We start from the raw sequence: 16,931 nt of genomic DNA on the forward strand, positions 1-16,931 counted from the left end.
TCTGTCTGTCAGATAATTGTGTTTTGGCTTTAATTTGACTCTGCAAAGATAATCATCACACCGGTACAATAAGGTGACATGCCATTGTATTGAGTTATAATACCCATGTCATCACACAGCTTAAACACACAGCGTTACTTCTAAGCATCCCTTCAACAACCTTTAACAAAGAAAAAAATGTAGACAAAATGCTGGGCGGACGGTTTGCATACTTTACTGCTGGGTAAATAAAATTAAAATGTAACAGTGGGATCAGCATGCAACATTTTTTAGTGGATTACCATTTACCTTTAAATCAAGTATTTCCCAATACACAACCCAAACCGGTGAACAAAGAAACTCGTAAGACGAACATACGTCCAATCCATACAAAAGGCCAACGGTGAACAGTACGTATACGGTTTATATTATCTATAAACACCACCAATGTTTTATTTACATGAGCTTTTTGATCAAGTACTCATTAGATACCCCACCCACCACATTCATTGTTGTGTTTATACTATTTTTTTAAGAAATCAATTTGCATCAAGTCATTTTCACACACACACAGGTGCGAAACGAATCATTAAATTCATCAATTTTAAAACCACCTTAAAATAGAGAGTAGTGGAAGAATAAACATAACATCTTGAGATGAAGTGAAGAACCTCAGAAATGAAATAAAAAACAGGCAATTAACAAGAATGACCATGTTACTTTTATGAAAGGGACAAATAAAAACAACTACACATGAGCATGTTTTTGCCTCTATACAGTATACATGCCTACTGGTAAGACAGGTGATATTAAGCAGGAAGGTGCAATGGGCCTAAATATTTACATGGACACAAAAACATCACAATGTCCACCAAAACTCGTTCTTTTTCATTCGCTGCTGAACAAACCTTGTTACAATAGTGCTTGCAGTGTTATATAACCCAATATAGTTTTCTTCTGTGCATTCAAACTTTAAGTCTTTTTAAGGTGTGCCAATTTTATAGTTTATAACTTAACAGTTTTTAAGAAATGTAAGAGTAACGTTTTAAACTTCTCTATTGACTAACAGAATGTTCAGAATCTGCAGGCTATTATTTCAAAACTGCCTGTCTGCCTGTTCTTCTTCTTCTTTTCGGTTTAATTTTAACAAAACCTTTAATACAACCCCTTTGCTTCCTTGCATGCACTGACATTTCCTTCAAAAAATGCAGATCTAGTTCTGTAACACTTCTGAAACAGCTGCCACTTTGCTTCATTGATATGCATGCAAGTTAAACTTGCAATATTAGGTTCAATTTACTAAACTGCATATTCCTAAAAATGGTTTTCAAAATTAATTTGATTTAAAAATAAACACTGACTGCTTTAATTCCTTGGAACGTTCTTCATAGCCGGACAAATTCATAATGCTTTTTTTGGGGGGGAGGGCCCATTTATCATAAGCTAATAAGAGCAATATGATCAGCATATGTGTACATATCAAGATCATTCATGCAATCTTGCATCAGTCCATGCAAATAGTAAGAATCTATCCCTATAAAGAGAGCAGTGAAAATGCATGTGGGTGCACACATTTAAAGGTGAAACTATGTTTTGACTTGTGGGTGACGTGGCTCTCATAGTTACTGGATAATGCAAACAAGTTCTCAATAGCTCAAAATGGTGGATCACACCAGCGTATGGTGTGCTGAACAACTTGAAGTTGGTGCTGTCTGTCCTAAGTGCCGTCTTGAATGACATCTCTCCCCCCGGAGCATTACATACATAGCCGAAAGCACACACAGTCTCTCGTTCATTTCACAGCTACTGTCTAACTACAATTCAGTAGTACTATTTAAAGTAAGGCATTCTTTTGACATCTACCAGTATTAGGAGTTGGTTCAATTGTGCAAATGTTTAAAGCAACAGAAAGAAAACAAAATACATGAATACTGTAAACATTTAAGGTGCGCTCCTATGAACTTGGATGCGGTCCTATTTAACATTAGTTATCCTATGTGTAGTCAGATTCCTTCTGTTTCTTTGGCAGTAGTGGTTTCTTCAGGCCAATGAAAGCATGTACAATGCACGGTTTGTCGTGCACAAAAGTCTGTGTACTCCGGTGGCTGGTAACACTACTTTTTAACTTATACTCAGCTGAGCGAATCCCATGAGTTTAACGTCATCTGGAATTTCAGAGCTGTCCACTCCCGACGCCTGAACGGATGATAAACATGACACCAGATATAAAACACCAGGAAAAAGACTTTAATCGATGCACAATAAAAGTGACATACCAGCTTGAAAGTGACATTTTTGTTGGTTTGAGGATCATCAACAATTTTCTGCAAATTGGCTGCCACTAAAAGTAAAAAAAGGAACATTACCAACGATTGCCTTTACTATCAACTTGAACTGGGTCATACAGTTATTTTACTTTCAGATTTCATGCACACTCACCAATGACTAAGTCTCTCCCATCCACCAATCCTGCAGACACCAGCTCCTGAGACACTCCATCAGCTGTGTCTGGATACAAAAGGGGTTTAATTACAAACACTTTTATGAGCTTCGAGATCAAGATTAGAATTTATTGCAAATACGACATTGGAAAGACACAAAGTTAATCAGTAAAATGCACAAACCTCTCCCTGGCATGAACTCAAATCTGATATCATTCAGCTCCTTCTTTGTATTCCTGTCGCAAGACAAACAATAAATGAGCCAGAAATAAAAGAGTTGAAACGCATTTCAGAAGGTATTCTAATTAAAACATGAAATGTGTAGCATTGTAAAGACCTGCTATGAACTCAACACCAATTCAATTCAAAACAAGAGACTTCAAACACATGATAGCTTTTGTCTACAGTATGATTATCTATAATATTCCTCATTGCACACAAATATATATTTTGTTTTTTAAGTCATTTAGTGACATTTATGAAATACCTTAGTCTTAGGACCAGGCTGATAGGGGTTTTTGCCGAGTCCTGAGCTACCGGTGTAGGGCCACCAACAACCTGCAGTAAAAAAGAAAGTTTACCAAATATATAACTTCTGTTATTATTACTCATAAAGGTTAAAAAAACAACATGAAAACATATAGTATAGGCCCTGTTTACATCTGGTATTAAGATGCGTTTTGGCCAATCGGATCACAAGTGGACCACGTTAAATAAAGGGATAGTTCACCCAAAAATTTAAATTCTGCCATAATTTTCTCATCTTCATGTGGTTCTAAATCTGTATGAATTTCTTTTTTTCTAATGAACACAAAAGAGATTTTGATGAATTTGGGTAAGCAAACAGCTGATTGTAACCATTGACTTCCATAGTAGGAAAAACAAATACGATGGAATTCAATGCTAGCCATCATTATCAAAATATCTTCTTCATTATTCTTCACATTACTTCCATAATATGTTTTAATCTATGGAAGTCAATGTTTACAATCGGCTGTGTGCTTACCATCATGTGTCAAAATATCTTATTTTGTGTTCATCAGAAAAAAGAAATTCATAACAAATATTTTACTATGTTCTTACCTCAACTTAGATGAATGAATACATGCATTTCTTTATTCAATGCGTACACTTAATTTTTGTACAGCGCGTCGTGACTGTGTTAGCATTTAGCCTAGCCCCATTAATTCCTTAGGATCCAAACAGGGATGAATTTAGAAGCCGCCAAACACTTCCATGTTTGCCCTATTTTAAGATGAGTAGTTACACGAAGTTTTAAGCGAATAAAAAATGAGAACTATATTACATGGTGGAAGAGCACTTAGTTTGCAGCACTTCGACCTCGTCGGGCAGTAATATTGCTGGAAGTTTGAGCGAGAGGGGGAGCATCAGGAGTGATGTTACAGCGTGCCGAAAATTGCTACGTTTTATTTTGTGCCACCATACTTACTCGTGTAACTACTCATGTAACAGTCTTTAAAGCAACACCAAAGAGGTTTTTTTACCTTAAAATAACGTTTCCAAAAAAGTTTCAGTGGTTCATCAACACAAAACAGGGTGAATGGCACTTTCACATTCGCTTTGCACCCCTTTATCGGCCAAAACCGCACTAAAGAAGTTTCCAACCGTCGGGTAGCGGCCCTGTAGTTCGAGTGAAAACTACAAAAACTTGCTTTACGGCAGACCTACAATCCAATCAGAGCCAGCTATGCTGCAGTATTTACGACAGTGGTAATGAACAATTACGCTTCTAACCTGTAGGGGGAGCAAAGAGCCAGAGTTCTTTAGTGTTGCTTTAAATAGGGAAAACATGGAAGTGTTTATGGGCTTCTAAATTCATCCCTGTTTGGATCCCAAGGAATGAATGGGGCTAGGCCAAATGCCAACACACTCACGACGAGCTGTACAAAGATTAAGTCCACGCATTTAAAAAAGATAGGTATGTGTTAATTCGTCTAAGTTAAGGTAAGAACATAGTAAAATATTGAAAAACGGTTGTTTTTCCTTTAAACGAAAGCAGAAGGACTCACCCACAGACCATCACCTCAAAGTAATCAGGACAGAAGCGGTCAAAAGTGGACAGAGACGAATAAAACACCAAGTGTGAACACAAATGTGCTTTTCTCATCCACCTGTGATCCGACTAACCAAAATGCATCTAAATGCCAGGTGTAAGTCGATATTATTCTTTAAAAAATTACTACTTTTATGTTCCATTGACAAAATAACATCATATGGTTTTGGAATGATAAACGCATGAGTAAACAATGACGAACTAGGGGGGCGATATGACCAAAAGCTTCTATCACGATAGGATTTATTTTATATCGTGATAACGATATGTATCACGATAGAGGTTTTTTATGTTTTAATAAGGTTTTTCTGTTATTAAAATCTTTAATACCATAGAAATGTTCATAATTCTCACAATAACCTTATACAAGCACAAAAAGAAGATAAAAACAAACTAAATTCAAGCTCTCTGAAGATAAACAGTCAATGATAAAGGAATGATAATAAATAAATATGTATGTATGTATGTATGTATATTTTTTATTTAAGGTAGAAAAGTGATTTAGTCAAGAGCAGTGAGAAATTTTTCATAAACATGAGTGAGAGACAGGAGCCAAATTGGGTAACTTCCCCTTTAAAAGCAAAGTCCGGACCCAATGTTACACATGCGCTTTCTCTTTAAGCTGTTCACTTTCTCTTAAGCCCTTAATGGTCGTGTTTATGAGGATACTTGCAAAGATGGGAATGACGCATATGTGTATGTAAGGCTAATAAAGCAGGAAAAATGCTCACGAGCTAAATGAGCAGCGGTTGCGCGACTTGCGTGCTCCTGACAGACAGAAAAAGAGCAGCAGTTGCGCGTCTTGCACGCTCCTCACACAGAGAAAGAGCGCGCACATATAGATCTGTTGTTCATTTCAATGGCTTAAAATAACTTGTTTTAAAACTGCGGTGCTTAAATACGTGTACAAATGTTACGTTCTCTTGACCACGCGCACAAGAGGTGACGTGGGCACGTAACCCCGATAGAGACGATAGTCTAAAATCTCTACCGGTTGACAAATTTCTACCGGTTATTTATGTCTACCGGTTTATCGCCCACCCCTATGATGAACTGTATCATCCAATTGAACTTAAATTATGACTCAAGTCTATTTTTTGGGATGTTCTCACTGCTGTCACAGAACAGAAAACAGATTGTCAAAACACAAGTGACTTACTACAGCAGTATTTACCTGAGGGGCTGGTGTGACCGTTGATAATGTTGCCGTTTCATTTGTGCTGTGTGGCACTTCAGACGGTCGTGCGGGTGTTGGCTGCAGAAAATTTGATGGATCTGCGGCAAAGATCTTCAGTGCAAGAGGACACAAGGTTCAAGCATTAAGTAAAATCAAAAGTAAACTGTGCTTCTGTATAGCAGTAGAGCATTGTGTTAGCAGCATAAAAGGTCATGGGTTCAAACCCTTGTATACTCTGTAATGCACTGCAAGTCACTCTGGATAAAAGCATCTGTCAAATACATTAAGAGTCAAAAGAATTGTAACTGAAATCTTACCTCTGCATTTTGCAAGGCATCCTCTTCCTTTACTCTTGGTGACTAAGAAGACAAACAAACATACATTTAAGAACTTTAAAACTTTCTTAAAGGGGACATTTCACAACTTGACTTTTTTAAGATGTTAAATAAATCTTTGGTGTCCCCAGAGTACATATGTGAAGTTTCATATAGATAACTTATTATAGCATGTTAAAATTACCACTTTGTAGGTGTGAGCAAAAATGTGACCTGCTAAATGCAAATGCAGTGCCATGGATGAATAGTGCAGATTAAGGGGCAGTAAAATCCCCCTCTGACATCACAAAGGGTGTCAAATTTCAATAAGCTAATTTTTTACATGCTTGCAGAGAATGGTTTACCAAAACTAAGTTACTGGGTTGATCTTTTTTACATTTTCTAGGCTGATAGAAGCACTGGGGACGCAATGTTGGCACTTAAACATGGAACAAGTAAGATTTTCATGATATGTCCCCTTTAATATCTACAGACTAGATGAAGTGCATACCCGTAAAGCAGCCACTGCAGCCTTGCCTTCCTCACTCTCCACATCCAGCTCATCATCACTCCATTCCCATTCACCATCCTCGGTCTTGTGAAGCCGCCCGCTGGAGCCAGGAACTCTCCGCACCTATTCACACATTTAAAAACCATATTAAGCTGAAATCATAAGATAATAACACATTCATATCACCTTACTGTTGCAAAAAACACAAAAAAATATATATTTCTTTGCATGACATTACAGCGAGTTATTTTGTAACTCACCTTCCTTGATCTCTCTCCTATTGTTGGTGCCCTTTCCAACAATTTTTCTTTTAAGTACTCATTGTTCTATGAAGGAATTGTACAAAATATTTTGTTATATTTGTGACATTAACTACCACTTGCATAGTTATTTTGCAAAACAAATGCAAAATCAAGCATGCCGTTTTAAAAGAAACTTAAGGAACATGCAACAATCTGACAGTATTAGACAGCATCTTGTGAACTGTGACATGCTGTAATGGTGAACAGGCCTTCTTGTTTGGTGTACAGCTTACATTGCCATAGAGCCGTTAGGGAAAAAAAAGTCTGCAGAGCCAGCACTGCACGTGTTAGACTGTTGGCCACATCCCATGAGACGGAAATGGCTTTCATAAACACTAATCCTGTGTGTTTGTTACAGTAAAGCAGACATGCTGGACCAGTTATTTGGGAATGTTTGGGTGACTGCTGTTTTGGCCAAACTAAATAATAACTGGACCGCTGGAAGTAGTAATTAAGCCTAACAGACTACATCTTTGTTTGCTAGGATAACCAGTGAGGAAATGGCAGTTTTAACTTCTTGTAGTTCAACTATTCACTGTGCTAAAGTAGGTTGCATTATCTCACCTTGGCTTTTGTAAAGAACTTGTGTTTTAAAAGCTCAGCAGCTGTAGGCCTGTTAAAAAGCAAAAATATTGCTAAGATTTAAAAAAAAAAAAAAAAAAACATTTTTACAATAGAAAACTGTATAAAGCCAAAACCGGTGAACTTTGGGAAGTAAGCTGCAGTGCACTACCGTTTTTCCGGATCCTTCTGAAGGCACAAAGAGATCATCTTCCTAAAGGATTTTCCATACTTTTTGACCATCTCTTTATCTGTAACGCCGGTCTCCAGACAAGGAGGGTCATTCTGCAGGGTTAACATGAGAACCTACGATACCAAGAAAAGAAAGCAACAAAGTGAAGGAGAACAATCATTACTATTTAAAAGGGTAGACACATTAACCTTTTAAGTCAACCCCTCCTACACACACATAAACACACACCTAAGAAACTGGCATGCTCACAGTAAAATGTTTGCAACTATTTGACCTATAGACACAATGATATATGTGATATCTGCTGAAAGAAGAGACGTAGGACTTTATTTTTCAAATTTTATAATTAAGATAAGTTAAAAAGAAAACGAGTTATAAATGTTTAGATATGGTAGAACTGAAATGTTATGCACAAAGTATATTTACGTTTCAAAAAATATATATTATAAATGCCCCATAGCAGTCCCAAAAAGCTATGGACTCAAAGTAACAGGTTTAACCAAAAAAATTTTTTTTAAAGAATAGTTCATCGAAAAATGAAAATTTTGTTATCATTTCCTCTCTCTCATGCTGTTACTAACCTGTATAAATGTCTTTGTTCTGATGAACACAATGGAAGATATTTTGAGAAATGTTTGTAACCAAACCGTTCGTGGACACCAAAAAAGAATACTACGAAAGTAAATGGGGTTCACGAATGGTTTGGTTACAGACATTTCTCAAAATATCTTCCTTTGTGTTCATTAAAAACAAAGAAATTTATATAGGTTTGTAACAGCACGAGAGTGAGGAAATAATGACAGAATTTTCATTTATGGGTGAACTATCCCTTTAAATTTGAACTTTATCTCACAAAATACAAGGTTCTGTAAACTTAATTCTTTACTAAACACAGTATCATGAAACATTTCCAAATATGGCCACTGGGATGCTTTAAAGGTCCAGTGTGTAATTTTTAAAAGGATCTCTTGACAGAATTGCAAAATAATATACAAAACTATATTATTAGGGGTGTATAAAGATCTTTCATAATGAACTGTTATGTGTTTATTAACTTAAAACGAGAACTTTTTATCTACATACACTGAGGGTCCCCTTACATGGAAGTCGCCATTTTGTGCCACCATTTTTCTACAGAAGCCTTTAACGGACAAATTTTTTACTAAGTTGTCTTTGACGATGACATGTTTGTCTGGTGGCGGCTACCGTAGCTTCTCTATGTGTTTCAAAAGAGGGGGGTGAGCAGTGGACTACGCTGTTGGTTGGAATTCGCAACCTCACCATTAGATGCCGCTAAAATGTACACACTGCACCTTTACATGCCTCTGCTATCATAATGATGTAGAATGCGGTAGAAAAAGCTTAATAAATTATTAATGTACATGTGGCTATTAACTACTAGTGTATATGTATCTACTTTCGGTCAATTAAAAAACATTTACAATTAAATTACCAAAAAGGCGTTATTACTGAATGAAATAAGCAGAACACACATATGATGTGTCATTATGAAACCCTTTAGAAAAATGAAAAAAAAAAATGTATATGATAGATATACCAAATGTTTTACATACAGAAGTTCTTGCAATTGTTGTAAAATGATAAAAAAAAGGCATATTTATGGCAGTGATGTATCTATCATTCATTCAATGATGGGCTATATAGAAAGCATCCAGACAGCAATCTACCACTAATAATAAGCTTTTGTTCACAAGCATACGGTAGGCACATCAATAATGTTTTGCAAATAGCGAATGTGGGTCAAGATGCGTTTGTGGGCTCATTTTACACATGAGAGTCTAAAGGATTAGTTTCTGTGTGCCTTCGTCATAGTACACCAAACAATGTTGTATACAAAATCCGATTGGGGAATATGTCAATATTTCTCATATGCATTGCGATTTTAGACTAAAACTGAAAATGAATGTTATATTGTGAACACTTAGCCGAGACACTTGAGCAGTGTGAGCTTGTCTGAACGGACATGCAGTTTCATAATAAAAGTACCACAAAATATACTATTAATGTTCCTAGAGCATATATTTTATGAAACAGTGCTCAGTTATCAAATTTAAATCCTTTGCAATGATATATATATATATATAGCATGACAAGTTTAGTAACGTCATTTTAGACTTCCATAGTAGAAAAAAATATTTTGGAAGTATTGTGATGAATGATGAAGAAAATATTTTGATAAATGGTCGTAAGCATTTGACGGTACCCATTAAATTCCATCATATTTTTTTATTCCTACTATGGAAGCCAATGGTCACTATCTGCTGTGTGTTTACCATCATTTCTCAAAATAACTTCTTTTGTGTTCATCAGAAAAAAGAAATTCATACAGGTTTAGAACAACATGAGGATGAGTAAATGATGACAGAATTTTTATTTTAAAGTGAACTATCCCTTTAATAGTTTGTAAACAAAACACGTCGAGCCTGCCCCTGTGGATCATAGACTAAATAGAGGCAAAATGACATAAAACTTTTTGTTGTTGTTTTACTGGCAGATTTTACTAATTTTGTACCAACAGTGGCCTGCTGCTCACCTTCATCGGAGGATATTTGTGATATGGAGCAGCTCCGGTCGCCAGCTCTATAGCCGTAATCCCAAAACTCCAAAGATCAGCTTTGAAATCATAACCCCTGACCTGTGATATCACAAAAAATATATTACTTTTACATTTCCAAAATATAGATATATGAAGTGGAGTAGTTCGAAGCCTGGTCAGCACAAACCTGTTCCATGACCTCTGGGGCCATCCAGCATGGTGTACCTACAAACGTCTTTCTTACTTTGTTTCTAGTCATGTCCCCACCAGTTGCTAAAAAGGCACTGACACCAAAATCTTGAGGAAAAGCAAAAAATAAAAAAATCAATCACTGCATTATATATATATTCACAGATGAAGACTATCATTTGCATAAGCCATAAGGCATTAATTTACATTAATGAGAATGCCTGTGCAAGGACTATGTAATTATCATAAAGTTAACTTTAAGATTTCCAAAGAGAAGATGCATTAAGAGTGAAGCTTCACCTGCGATTTGAACAGAGCCGTCCTCTCCTAAAAGAATATTTCCAGCTTTTACATCCCTGCACAGAAAACAGTCCATGTCAGTTTATTGACCAAGCAAAGGAGCTCAAAAAAACAAACATATAAAACAAACAAAAATTCAACAACAGTTTTGACTGGATGAGTTAAGCCTTTATAAAATGACTATAAATGTGCACATGAAGCTGCACATTCTACATTAATGTACATCTTTTACTGAACAGCAGTGTTTAAAAGTGGCCTATTGGTTTAATATAGACGGTTTAGCAGCAACAACATAAACCAACAGCTGTTGTGGCCTAAACCTAACTTCCTGTAGACAAAGTCCCTCTTGAGTAGATTAGTTCTGATAACAAGCTAAATAAATATTGTAAATGCCCTATGTTTAAAACCAAATCATAGCTGATGTATACCAAATACTACACTAAGCTAATGTTACTTTGTTAAATCAATGTAGGATAGCTACAAATCTCTTTGCACAGAGGTTGTCTATGTTCCCCATCTCCCCTCATCTTTACGAAGCCAAAACATTTATATTTTCAACAAGGTATTTGTTGCAGAGGTCAATTTATCCATCAGCCAAACCAATAAACAAACACGGACCACAAGTTAACTTTAGGCCAGGCGCGTGATGGTTTCATTGGACAAACCCGTGTTTGTCTGATAAAACAAAGCGTGCCGCACAAGCCCTGAAAAGTGGAGCCAAAACGTCTCAATTGCCCCCAGTGACTGGTCCCAGTATAGGTCATAAACCCCGCCTCCCCATGTTATTCAATGGGACTTGAGACCAACTAAAAAAATGAATTACACTTCAATTATCTTTTTTCCGAAGCTGGTTCCTGTGATTTACTGAATAAAATAGGTTTGTGTTTAGTTTGTTATTTAATGATATAAAAACAGTGGTGTCACGTCATGATTGACAGCTGTGATATTGTGTGATATGTGCATTCTACAAGAGCAAGGGCGGGGTTTTGATTTCGCGGCTTCACTTCCTGCTCACTACTGCGCATGACTGGTCGCGAAATCGCTACTGCGCAGTCTCAAGACCCAAGATGTCAGCGCCATATCAGGACACTGGCGGCTTCACTTTTCACCAATGGATGAGAGGGAACAGGCGTCGTCCATCTTTTTTTTACAGTCTATGGATAAAACCATCTATACACAGTCTCTCTCTCTCTCGTGGCTTAGTCATTAAAATATTATGTCGAAGTTGCATTGTCAACATATCCACATACCTGTGAATCTGACCATTTTTGTGCAGATAATCCAAACCCTCCAGCACTTCTTTTAATATAGTAGCAATGCTGGGTTCATCCATGACACCCGATTTGTGCTCTCCTTTGGAAATGATGTATTTTATAAAATCAAGAACTGAGCCTGAAAACAGATAAGAGAAAGTATATTGTACTGCGTTGTACTTTATATCAAGTCATAATCTGGAATCATCTTATTTATTCAATGAATCAAATGGATTTAATTTCATTTTAACTATGAACAAACTAACCACCACTGAGCAACTTCATGACCAGCCAAAGCTCATCCTTGACCACAAAGGAAGTGTAATAAGACACAATATTTGGGTGATGGCACTGACTCATTGCCTGGATCTCTTTCTAAACAAAGAAGAAGAAACACAAGATATCAGAATTCTTCCAGACAATTCTGCATAGTCAGTACTGAACCATGAAAATGTGCTAAATAAAATATATTAATTATATTAATAAGTATTAAAGTAAATACTTGTGTGAAATACTCCCACTGGTAACATTCAAATTACATAAATGTCTATCATATGTGTAGTCTTGTACTTTATTTGTTTTTTGTTTTAACATTTAATGATTATCTAATCAGTGATGATAAAAAAGAACTGAATTTAGATTTAGATTTGTTGGATATGTTAATGTAGCCGACAGCGACATATAGTTTGCTTTCTCTCATTATTAACTTAAAATATGGATGAAAGTAACAGGCTGGATATAAACGAATTCATATCGATAGTAATAATCATGACATTAATCATTTGTGTTGGATTAATCTGCTTGTGTTTTTGTGTAACTGTATGAGGTTCTACTAATATCAGCATCCTTTCAGCCATCACGACAAACTTAGGTTCCTGATGTTGTTTCTCTGCTAATGCAGCATCTATTCAGCAAATTAATTACTTTATAATGATATGAAGCAATGGATGCACTTGGAAAAACTATCAGCATGGATTTTTTTTGCCGATAGCCGATTGTTCCAACAATTAATTATCGGTGACAATTAATCGGCAAAACCGATTAATCAGTCTACCTCTAACTGATACATGATAAACTATGTTAATGCAAGGTGGTTTGAAATTACAGCATCTTAAACATGCATTTTAGTCTGGGACTAGGATAAGCCCTGTCCAGTAGTGTGATTACATGAGGATGCTTGTACAGCGGACTTGGATTTTCTTGCTCATTTAAAGCTTTTTAAGACCTTCTAAAAACAACAGACAACTAACTACCATCAATTTCTAACAGGTTTAAGAATCTTTAAACTAATAAAATACTACTAATATTGGTGGAGTGATTTAATTACATGAACAGTAAGCAAAAATTACCAGGAGCTCATCCATGCTGGTTTGGCATTTCTCGAGATTGATGCGTTTAATGGCCACTTTCTCGTTCCTGGGTTTGCAATATGCTGCCTGGACCACAGCTGTTGCTCCACTCCCTGGGTAACACAAAGGTACAATATAATAAAATATTTAAGGTACAGACAAATGTAATGATATAACCATCAGGCATCAGTTGTTGAGCATTGGATTAGCAATGCAACTGTCAGGCGTTTGATCCTCAGGGAACACACATGCTGATAAAATATCACAATCACTGTACATCACTTTGGATAAAAGCTAAAAATCTGCCAAAGGCAAATACACAGATTATAAAAGCTGGTGGGGTTTTAAACATCATATTTGCCTTTGTTTTCCATATATTACATTATGGGGAACCATGTTTCCCGGACAGGGTTTAGATTAAGCCAGGACTAAGCCTTAAATGAACACGCCCACATTTTGGGAATTTCGCTTATTTATCGTATCTCCAGAGTTATATATACTGCTCCCAATAAGTGACAAAATAACGCAAACATTTTCCTATTTATGTGTTGTAATTTGTATATTCACACCGTGTACAAATAACAAGGTCATATGAGACACAGCTATCTTTTAACTGTATACATACTCTGAATACTCTGAACTATATTCTCAGAAGGCGAAGCACTGCTACTGGGCGGAGTGATTTGCACAACTCTGACCGAACTCTCTGCTCCTCACCAGGGAGCTTTTCAGGTGCTGTGAGCAAATCACTCTGAGAATATAGTCCTTAGTATATATACTGTTAAAAGATCGCTGTGTCTCATATGACCTTGTTATTTATACACGCTGTGACTATACAAATACCAACACATAAATAGGAAAATGTTTGCATTATTTGTCACTTATTGGGAGCAGTATGCTAGCTGGAGCCATTTACTTCCAGTCTTTGTGCTAAGCTAAGCTAGCGGGGGCTGCGTCAGACAGAATTACAGCACGCACAGAGATGAGAAAGGTATGTATGGACTTATCTAACTCTGGGGGATACGGTGAATAAGCTAAATTCCCAAAATGTGGGCGTGTTCCTTTAAAAATATTAGGAAATTTACATAGTTTTTACAAGCATACCTTACAAGAAACATTACTGGTGTGCATCTTGAGAAAAAACAATGACACACATATATTTTAAAATATGTCCGTACAAGCTGCTTTCAGTTAGGCAGCTCAAACTAACATTTCAGTCTTGAAATAGACTGAAGCCCTGTCCGGGAAACCACCCTACCCTTATGAAAATGAACCCAGTTTTTTGTGGTAAAAGTGTAGTAATCGTGTTTTTTTATTATTACTATTAGCAAAACCATGGTTTAACTATAGTTTTTGAAAACTATGGTTTACAAAATCACGGTTATTTTGTGTTTTTTTTTTACTGTAGGGAAACCATGGTTAATTTTGTAAGGGTATATGCCCCTACACTCAAACAACCATTTTTGCAATAAAACAATGACAACAACAAAGCAAAGTCTTAGTATGTAGATAACACTTTACAATAAGGATGTATTTGATAACATGATTAGTTAGTTAATTTTCAATGCCATTCCATCATCTATGGCTATATTAATGGCATGAACTGGTTAAACAGTACAGTATAGTACTGCCGTAGACTCGTGTTTCTCTTTTCCTCTACCGTATGACAACTTTACACAAATAAGCTGCAACATCAAACACAACTGTCATGTGACTTTTAAGCCATTTTATTTTTGTGGTTGGACGTGAACGTCGGTTCAATAAAACGTCAGATCTCAATCTAAATAGCATTCTAACGTTACTTGCATTAACGTTACTTGACTTACAGCTTAATTCCAAACAAATAAACGCGGAGTGTTTTGCTAGTCAGCTGACAAGATAGCAACAGTCATGGCCTTTTAGCAACAGAAAGCATATGTTTTATTTATCTACATCACGTCTGCAAACATTACAGTCGTCTGCGGGTATGTCGGGTGGCTAGTTAGCATGGCTAGCGCTCTGAACACAGACTGATCACCTCAGAGACTGTTTACTGATGGAGATGTGAAATATCAGAGACCATTGAACCCCAGAGATGCTGAGACATACATCTTACTCTTCTTATATGCATCATTTCTGTGATTTAGACCTTGATAAGTGGTAAGAGTTAGCTCACCGATCACCTCCTGTAGCTCATAGTCATCCTTGTCGATAGACCAAGGTTGAGTGCTCGGGTCCTCGGACATGACTGCAGTCAGATAACGTCTGCCGCACACTTACAGCTGCACGCCTAGCCCGATCGAACCGGTTACTGAACGGACAGTCGGATATTATACTCGCTGTACTGTCAATTTTGCCGATCTCAGTCAATTCGAACAGCCAAACTTTACCAACAGAGATGATGACCCCGCCTAAGGCGGAAAACGCTCTTCCTCGTGTCAGAATCTTGGAGGTGAGTAATAGGATGCAGCGGTGCGCCACCTACCGGCCATTACAGAGCGACAACAGAGAGAACTGCAAACGTGCCTCTTTAGTCACAATGTGCAACTGTGCATGTAACATAATGATCTTTTTCTCACAACATAATGCATTGTTTGCAGTATTAAGCATACATGTAACTTTTTGTGTTTGTCATTTTACAGCATTTGGAAGCTCATACTCTGCCACCTCCATTCACTCCAGTCACTTTTATATGTTGTAGCCTACTTACTGTACAACTCTCAAGGGACTACTTTGTTTCATAACTACTGTATGTGGGTCAATAACTTGATGCTTATCGAATTACATAAATTATTCATAAATTATTCAATTTATTCTTAATTACTTGAATATACATTTCCTATGATAACAATGTTTTTAATTTCTTATACTGTCTGGTGTAACTGTCAGGTCTCACATGTTTTCAAGGAGAAAGGAAAAGTTTTATTAGAACCTTAGTCCTGATAGTTTCGCACTTTGATTTTTAAAAATGTATTAAATCAAGTTAGATCATTTTGGTAGAAAGTGATAAAAATGTATGAAATTACCCTTTAACTGCCACACCAAGAAAAAGGCATTTCTTATCTCCTTATGTCGCTAGTTAACACAATCAATGTATTTTTTTTCAACACATCCCATCATTTTTTTTTAAATCGGCCTCTACCAAATGGTTGATATGTCACTTAAAGGAATTCAAACACATACTATGCAAATTAGAAAATATGAACTATAATACTAATTTTTTACATAATTTTTTTGTCCTTTTTTAGATAAATTAAAGGGGTCATGGCATAAAAATCTGAGATTTTCCATGCTATGATTGTGTCCCCAGTGCTTCTATCAACCTAGAAAAGTGAAAAAGATCAACCCAGTAACTTAGTTTTGGTAAACCATTCTTTGCAAGCATGTGAAAAAATAAGGAATTGAAATTTGGCTCCCCTTGTGATGTCAGAAGGAGCTCTTATTATAATAATACCGCCCCTTAATTTGCACTTTCCAACCACAGCACTGCCATTTAGTGCAGAAAGAAAGAGAGACAAAATAATTCACAGCACAATTTAGTTTCAATTTTAACAAACCACCATCATTGTGATCAGTGTTGGCACTTCATCCGCTCATTTGCATTTTAAAGGACCCACCCAAAACAGCACATTTTTGCTCACACCTACACAGTGGCAATTTTAACATGCTATAATAAATTATCTATATGGTATTTTGAGCTAAAACTTCACATATTTACTCTGGGGACAGCAAAGATTTATTTGACATCTTAA

General features: G+C 36.4%; 1 protein-coding gene across 1 annotated transcript; it reads right to left on the reverse strand.

Moving 5' to 3' along the window:
• Window positions 1-69: 69 nt before the first annotated feature.
• On the reverse strand, window positions 70-15,608 carry oxsr1a (oxidative stress responsive kinase 1a). Its single transcript, XM_055202266.2, has 18 exons — window positions 15,356-15,608; window positions 13,201-13,313; window positions 12,118-12,226; window positions 11,849-11,990; window positions 10,599-10,654; window positions 10,297-10,406; window positions 10,107-10,208; window positions 7,532-7,665; window positions 7,363-7,411; window positions 6,757-6,822; window positions 6,497-6,619; window positions 5,989-6,030; window positions 5,669-5,782; window positions 2,908-2,978; window positions 2,604-2,656; window positions 2,419-2,487; window positions 2,256-2,320; window positions 70-2,175 (listed from the first exon to the last, which is right to left on the reverse strand). The coding sequence occupies exons 1-18, from the start codon at window positions 15,423-15,425 to the stop codon at window positions 2,101-2,103; spliced, it is 1,563 nt and encodes a 520-aa protein (XP_055058241.1). The 5' UTR covers window positions 15,426-15,608; the 3' UTR covers window positions 70-2,100.
• Between the last annotated feature and the right edge of the window lie 1,323 nt (window positions 15,609-16,931).

Source organism: Misgurnus anguillicaudatus, chromosome 2 (genome assembly GCF_027580225.2).
Source record: "Misgurnus anguillicaudatus chromosome 2, ASM2758022v2, whole genome shotgun sequence".
In the NCBI taxonomy this organism is placed as follows: Eukaryota; Metazoa; Chordata; class Actinopteri; order Cypriniformes; family Cobitidae; genus Misgurnus; species Misgurnus anguillicaudatus.

What these genes read in the sequence shown, in the direction of transcription:
- oxsr1a (XM_055202266.2), bottom strand. Translation starts at nt 15,425, where the DNA reads ATGTCCGAGGACCCGAGCACTCAACCTTGGTCTATCGACAAGGATGAC. An exon ending in CAGAAGGATCCGGAAAAACG is followed by an intron (nt 7,412 to 7,531) that starts GTAGTGCACTGC and finishes GCTTTTTAACAG; the next exon opens with GCCTACAGCTGCTGAGCTTT. An exon ending in CGGTCACACCAGCCCCTCAG is followed by an intron (nt 2,979 to 5,668) that starts GTAAATACTGCT and finishes TTTTTACTGCAG; the next exon opens with GTTGTTGGTGGCCCTACACC.